Source organism: Colobus angolensis, unplaced genomic scaffold (assembly GCF_000951035.1).
Source record: "Colobus angolensis palliatus isolate OR3802 unplaced genomic scaffold, Cang.pa_1.0 Scaffold1, whole genome shotgun sequence".
Taxonomy (NCBI): Eukaryota; Metazoa; Chordata; class Mammalia; order Primates; family Cercopithecidae; genus Colobus; species Colobus angolensis.
Window position 1 is genome coordinate 14744493 of NW_012110918.1, and position 7868 is coordinate 14752360.

General features: G+C 48.0%; 1 protein-coding gene across 1 annotated transcript in view; it reads right to left on the bottom strand.

The window, feature by feature from the left end:
• Positions 1–7868, bottom strand: part of DNAH17 (dynein, axonemal, heavy chain 17) — a 168973-nt gene that overhangs the window by 144651 nt on the left and 16454 nt on the right. Inside the window, exons 14-17 of the mRNA XM_011933143.1 lie at positions 5353–5380; positions 5058–5204; positions 3147–3255; positions 1621–1724 (exon numbers count right to left, since the gene is read on the bottom strand). Coding sequence (XP_011788533.1) covers positions 1621–1724; positions 3147–3255; positions 5058–5204; positions 5353–5380 — 388 coding nt within the window. The remainder of the gene's footprint in view (positions 1–1620; positions 1725–3146; positions 3256–5057; positions 5205–5352; positions 5381–7868) is intronic.

The window sequence follows — 7868 nt, forward strand, 5'->3', positions numbered from 1 at the left end:
GTGATCCGCCCACCTCAGCCTCCCAAAGTGCTGGGATTACAGGTGTGAGCCACCATGCCCAGCCTATTATTTCTTTAGTCACAACTATGATTTTTATGTTATTCCTCTCCATCTTACACATTATCTATTGTTATTTCCCTTTGCATATTAGCAATTTCCTAAAATTGTCCTCTATTTAATATATCTACTGTCACACAGCACCAGTTCTAGTCTAACTGGTGCTTCAGTATATTTTAATTCTTCTTTCGCCGTTTTGATTTTCTTAGCCATGTCCTTTCACTTCTCTGCTTTCCTCTCATTCTGTTCTTAGTTCTCATTCTGTTGTTATTTCATAGATGTCATGGCCTTTTTAATTTAAGAAAAAAAGTCTTAGGTTTACTAACTGAATAGCTTCAATAGGTCTGTGTTTTTCTGAGATACCAAATGACTTCCTCCTCTCAAATGCTGCATGATCTTTGAACCTCCTTTTGGTCCTCACCCCTTGGCTGTTCACCTGAGTGCTAAGGGCACAGCCTGACAATGCACAAACTCCAAACAGGAATTATTTATTCCAGCTCTGATGGACTGAGTTTGAACCATTTTCTTTTCCAATTGTTTGCTTTTCTCAGAAATTCTAAATGATCTCTCCTCAAGGGTTTGTGGGGAGGTTGAGGAGGGAAGGGGCGGAATGCTATGTAATCTGAAGTCCAATTGTAGCGAGTGGTTAAACGGAGCAGAGTGGGTGGGGCATCATGATGACGTCATTTTGATATGTTGATAGAGAAATATAGCTTAAACATGATAATTTAAAAATGAAATAGGGTTAACCAGGTGCAGAAGCTCACACCTGTAATCTTAGCACTTTGGGAGGCCAAGGCAGACAAATTGCCTGAGCTCAGGAGTTCAAGATCAGCCTGGGCTACATGGTGGAACCGCATCTCTACTAAAAATACAAAAAATTAGCTGAGCGTGGTGGCGCACACTTGTAGCCCTAGCTACTGGGAAAGCTGAGACACTAAGAGTCACTAGAACCCAGGAGGCAGAGTTGCAGTGACCCAAGATCATGCCACTGCACTCCAGCTGCAACAGAGTGAAACTCTGTCTCAAAGAAAAAACAAAAAAGAAAGAAAAGAAATAGAGTTGCAGAGTAGACACTGCAAATTAACAAGAGGAGACATTTCTTAAAACTTCCTTTTGGATATATTGCTGTAAGTGTTTTTGCACATTAGAGCATCAGTGACAGACCAAACCACCCAGAAGACAAACGAAGGATTCCCCCAGTGCTCTGGAAGGAACTTGAGTTAGGACTGTACTGCTTCTGTACTGAGCAGTGGGCTTTTTCCCAGTGGGGGTGAGTCTTGGCAGATCTCTTTCCACCCCTTGCTACTGGCGCTGGCCTGGCACAGAGGGGGCCTTGCAGAGCTCAGAGCAGAATGGAGAACTGAATTCCACAGAGCAACTGGCCTCTTTCTGCCCTGGGACCACTCTGATATCATCCTATCGGTGGAGAGCACTGTATGGCAGCTCCCACTGCCCCCTGCACATCACAGCACTTTCCATGGGCCTCTATGCAGGCTGGTTTGCCCCAGGGCAGCCCCAGGCCCCCACAAAGCCCCACTTTGTGCTCTGCCCCTTGCTTACCTTCATAGCCTGTGAAATTCCTTCTATATTTTGTTTTGCCTTTTGCATCCTGTTCTGCAAGTTGTGCAGAATTTCTCGTACCTCTTGAATGTACTGAAACACACCTAAAATGGAAGTGTAAAGGAATCTTATGAAATGAACGATTCAGGCTGGGCGCAGTGGCTCACGCCTGTAATCTCAGCACTTTGGGAGGCCAAGATGGGCAAATCACGAGGTCAGGAATTCGAGACCAGCCTGGCCAGCATGGTGAAACGCCATCTTTACTAAAAATACAAAAAATTAGCTGGGCGTAGTGGCAGGTGTTTGTAATCCCAGCTACTCGGGAGGCTGAGGCAGGAGAATTGCTTGAACTCAGGAGGCAGAGGTTGCAGTGAGCAGAGATCGTGTCACTGCACTCCAGCCTGGCAAAAGAGTGAGACTCCGTCTCAGGAAAAAAAAAAAAAAAAAAAGAAAGAAAAGAAAAGAACAATTCAGCAGGATGAAAACTTTTCTTGGGTTGGCTTAACACTCATCACTACGAGGCAGCCCTGGGAAAACACTCCTCCTATTCTGGAACACGATTCCCAGAAGAAATCGTTGAGTGTTCTCTGAAATGAAATACCAAGGAATCGGCCGGGCGCGGTGGCTCAAGCCTGTAATCCCAGCACTTTGGGAGGCCGAGACGGGTGGATCATGAGGTCAGGAGATCAAGACCATCCTGGCTAACCTGGTGAAACCCCGTCTCTATTAAAAAATACAAAAAACTAGCCAGGCGAGGTGGCGGGCGCCTGTAGTCCCAGCTACTCGGGAGGCTGAGGCAGGAGAATGGCGTAAACCCGGGACACGGAGCTTGCAGTGAGTTGAGATCCAGCCACTGCACTCCAGCCTGGGCGACAGAGCGAGACTCTGTCTCAAAAAAAAAAAAAAAAGAAAGAAATACCAAGGAATCACAAATATAGTATCCCTTTAGACATAGGGTTTGGAGAATATGTGGACCCTTCACTGCACGTAGGAGCCCCAGACTCCTCATGTTAAAAGCTTCCACCTCTGGGAGCATCAGAGATGGGGCCAGGGGGTCGGGGGCCTTCTGCCTCGTCCAGGGGTAGAACGAAGGGAAGGAGGGGACTTGTGACTACACTTCTTTCTACTTTCCTGACGTCTGCCCTGAGTTAGCTAAGATGTGCACTGGCTCTGCTCACCAGCTGTGCGTGCTCTGTGCATGCTTGCTAAACCAACAGTAGAAAGCAGGCCTCCAGCAAACCCAGTTTGGGAACCTTGGAACCCTTTGGCAGTTTCCAGGGAGTCTTTGCTGGATTCCATTTGTAAGTGACACAGATGGGCTTTTTCTTTTTTTTTTTGGTTTGTTTTTTGTTATTTTTGGCCTGGGCAAGCAGGTGGAGGTGACTATCTTTTAGCCCCCTTGCAGTTAAGGCAGATCCATGCAGCCAGGAGGCAGAAGTGGCCACTCCAGTGGTGTTTGAGGATAGATGCTGGGCAGGTTGGACCCGCAAGTTTAACCCAAGGTGGGAGGAATGTGGCCTCCGTACCTTCGCCATTCCAGAATAATGTCGTTTCAGCGCTCAGTAATTTGACATCGATTGCTTCCAATTCTGACTTTATTAGTAGAAATTCTACTGCCTTCACTGTAGTCTTGATCTGCAAAACAGAGGTTACCGGTTTTGTTCCCAGTCCAACCAGATTTTAAATTGTTCTCTGGTAAGGACTTTTATTCCTCAACACCAGCTAATACGGTTTGGATCTGTGTTGCCACCCAGGTCTCATGTTGAATTATAATCCCCAGTGTTGGAGGCGGGGCCTAGCGGGAGAAGACTGGATCATGGGGACGATGACCTCATGAATGGCTTAGCACCATCCCCTGGATGCCGTTCTCGGGACAGTGAACGAATTCTCGTGCAATCTGGTTTTTAAACAGGTATAACACCTCCCCCACTTCTCTCTTTATCCCAGCTCCTGCCAAGTGGCGTGCCTGCTTCCCCTTTACCTTCCACCATGATTCCAAGTTTCCTGAGGTTCCCCCCAGAAGCAGAAGCCACTATGCTTCCTGTACGGCCTGCGGAGCCATGAACCAATTCAACCTCTTTTCTTCATAAATTGCCCAGTGTCAGGCTTTGGGTTTTTTTTTTTTTTTTTTTTTTTTTTTGAGATGGAGTCTTGCTCTTGTTGCCCAGGCTGGAGTACAGTGGCGTGATCTTGGCTCACTGTAACCTCTACCTCCTGGGCTCAAGCGATTCTCCTGCCTCAGCCTCCCCAGTAGCTGGGACTACAGGCACCCACCACCACACCCAGCTAATACTTGCATTTTTAGTAGACACAGGGGTTTCACTGTGTTGGCCAGGCTGGTCTTGAACTCCTGACCTCAGGTGATCCACCTGCCTCGGCCTCCCCAAGTGCTAGGATTACAGGTATCAAGTATTTCTTTATAGCAATATGATAACAGCCTACTACCCCAACCGAGCCAATGATGATTCACGTGTTTTTTTTTTTTGTTTGGAAATCGTATTTCAGGACACTCCAACTTTTAGAATGACTTTTATCACTGAGGATTTATGTACACAGCTACTGTTTTTATGTCATAGTATTCCTCTTTCGTGCCCATACCATAGCTAGTTGAGAATCAACCATGTATATGTTGGTTCAAAAGTAGCTGCCGTCTTTGCCATTATTTTTAATACATAAATCCTCAGTATATAATCCCAAACTTTCTATGTTTGATACCTTTTTATGATTCTAAGCCAAAGAAATACATGTGGATCACTGAGCATTTCTGGGCTCAGACCTTTTCCCTTGGTCATAAATCTCAAGCTCAAAATCTTTTTTTCTATTTAAATAGAAAAAAATAGCTGGGAGTGATGGTACATGCCTGTAGTCCCAGCTACTCAGGAGGCTGAGCTAGGAGAATCGCTTGAACTTGGGAGGCAGAGGTTGTAGTGAGTCGAGATTATGCCACTGTACTCCAGCCTGGGTGACAGCGTGAGACTGTCTCAAAATAAATAAAAATCATGTAACATAAACCAAAGCCCAGTGGGAATAAGATATCCATCACCAGCTGTTCTGAGTCACCACTATCTTTGCTGCTGCTATTTGCAGGAATAATGAAGACTGGCTTGAACCATGTTTGAATATTAAAACACACTCATTTAATTCTGTTCCACTTGGAGATCTTACATCAGCAGTTGTTGGGTGACAACAAATGCTGGTGTAAGATCTTCAAGTGGAACAGAACAGGAGGGCAGGACAGAGATCTCTGACTCTCTGGCTCACTCATTTATCCCAAGCACATACACATAGCAGGTATTCAGTAAGTACGCAGTGAACGAAAGAATGAATTTGAGTGAATGGGAAGATTTCCCAGGAACAGCCACATCTCTGAAACACAAAAACTGAAACTTGACAAAAAACCAGAAGAAAACCAAGCTGCATGGGGAGCACCAGCTCACCTCATTATACCAGCCAACGATCAGCTCCAGGTTGCCCACAAACTTCCGGAAAGTTTCGTTCTCTGAGAACAGACTCTCTGCACTGTCTGGAATCTCCTTCTGTTGCTGGAAATTCAAATACTTGACCTCTCTCAGAACTGCCACCAACTAAATGACAAATGAAGATCAAAGAACATGTCAGCAGGTCATGTCAACAGTGCCGTGTTCAAGCAACAGAAATGAGCATCTGCCCTGGGATGTTTTGACAGCCCGGGGGATCACAAAGTTGGTGAGAGGCAGTGGTTGCTGGCAGGACCAGGACGTTTTCATCCTGTTGGCTTATCCTGAGACAGAAAGCACTGACATCATCCTTATGGGTGGATGAAGTCACCCTCATGGGTGGATGAGGTCACCCTCATGAGTGGATGACATCATCCTCGCAGTTGGATGACACCATCGTCGCAGGTGGATGACATCATCATCATCACCATGGGTGGGTGACATTATCCTCATGGGTGGATGACGTCATCATTGTAGGTAGATGACCTCATCATCACCATGGAAGGCTGACATCATCCTAATTTTCTTATCTCTGTCCTCTCCTACCTACTACCCCCAGGAGGTTTGGAGTAAGACTTCGGGTCTTCACTTGTGTCCTCCCTAGGATCTCTGGCCACAAAGCTATTCTCAAAGTTGAGATAAGCTCCATGTTGCTGAATCCCCTGGTCACATCACGGGCCTCATCTCATGGGATCCCCAGCAGCTGGCCCTCTTTCCTCCTGGGCACACAGTGTCCTCCTGGCTTCCAGGACACCACACATTCCTGGTCACCATTATTAGTCTTTTTTGATAATCTCAAGATGTCCATGATGGGGAGCCATAGAGCTTGGTCCTTCTCAATTTACTCTCAGTTGAGTAAGGTGTGATGTCATCCAACATCATAGCTGCCTTGACCAGCCAGCCCATTTGTCATCTCCACTGAATGAGGTGTGATGCCATCCAGTGTCACAGCTACAAGTACCATCTCTGTGTGGGTGGCTCCCACATTTATGTCTCCAACCCCAGTCTCTCTCGTGACTTCTGGACTTCTGTATCCACCCACCTACTCAGCTCCTCTGTTTGGATGTCCAGGTGACATCTCACACCCAACAAGGCCAAAGCAGAGCAGCCCATCGTCCCCTGTGGCCTGCCCCACCTGCCCTCTTGGCTGATGGCAATTTTACCCGTCTACTCACCTGACCCCAAAACACTGGGACTGACTCCCCTCTTCCAATCGTGCTCCATTTCCAACCCACTAGAAGTCTCCATGGCACTATGATCAAGTCCAGAAGCTCACCACCACCTTCACTGCTGCCACTCCGGTTCCAGCCACCACCTCCCAGCTGTCATCTCTTGCCTGGATTGTGGCAAGAGGCTCCTGATTTTCCTACAATTTCCCCCAGCCCCAGCTCCCTTCAATCTACACACCTCACAGCGTGGAGAAGGGTCCTTTACAAGTAGAAATCTAATCGCAGCACTCCTCTGCCTGAAACCCTGCAGGGGCTGCCATCTTGCTCAAACCAAGCCCCAAGTCCCTCTGTGGCCCATGGGGCCCTTCCTCATCACCTCTCACCTCTTCTCCTATGACCTCCCCTTTGCCCACTCCCCCACCCCACTGGCCTCCTTGCTGCTCCTGGACCTCACCAGGCTCTCGTGCACCTCCTGGCGTTTAGCCGTGTGCTCTGCTGCAAGGCTGTCCCTTCCATCTCTGCTCAGTGGCACTCTGACCTCCCACGAGTCTCTGCTCACATCTAAACTTGCACCTGCCCCTTCCACCAGCTCTATTGATCTTAACCTGCCCTTCCTGCTCTTCCTTCTGTGGAACCTATTGCACCTTCTCCAGTATCACATGCTTGACTCCCTCATGAATGCTAACTGATCATCCTCCCCGCCCTCCTGCCGGGAGGTCGGCTCCAGGAGGGCAGGACAGACAGATCTCTGAATCTCTGGCTCACTCATTTATCCCAAGCGCATACACATAGTAGGTACTCAGTAAGTATTCAGTGAATGAAAGAACCAATGTTAGTGACTGGGAAGATTTCCAAGGAAGAGCCGCATCTCTGGTTTCCCTGCCTTGCCGCGTGCAGGTTGGGCAGCTCTGGGGCTGTGATTGTGGGAATAGGGTTCCGTCCTCTGTTCTTCTGAACTTCCTGGGTTTTAGCCACGGAACCCACATCCCAAAGCCCACAAGTGTGAATTCTCCCCAGCGTGCCTGCCTTGACCAGCCAGCGTATTTGCATAGATTCGGCAAATACTTTTCTTCCTCCCAATTTCAAATTGATGTTTCTTCTTGGGATCACATGAACGCTTTCAAGAAGATACTCATTGAAGCTACTGTCAAAATTGCTTCTGCTTTGCCTCATGTCTTAAATATACCCTGGACATACTTAAAAAGTGAAGCTTTAGGCTGGGCGCGGTGGCTCAAGCCTGTAATCCCAGTACTTTGGGAGGCCGAGACGGGCAGATCACGAGGTCAGGAGATCGAGACCATCCTGGCTAACACGGTGAAACCCCGTCTCTACTAAAAAATACAAAAAACTAGCCGGGCAAGGTGGCAGGCGCCTGTAGTCCCAGCTACTAGGCTGAGGCAGGAGAATGGCGTAAACCCAGGAGGCGAAGCTTACAGTGAGCTGAGATCCGGCCACTGCACTCCAGCCTCGGCAACAGAGTGAGACTCCGTCTCAAAAAAGCTAGCCGGGCGAGGTGGCTGGCACCTGTAGTCCCAGCTACTTGGGAGGCTGAGGCAGGAGAATGGCGTAAACCCAGGAGGCGAAGCTTACAGTGAGCTGAGAT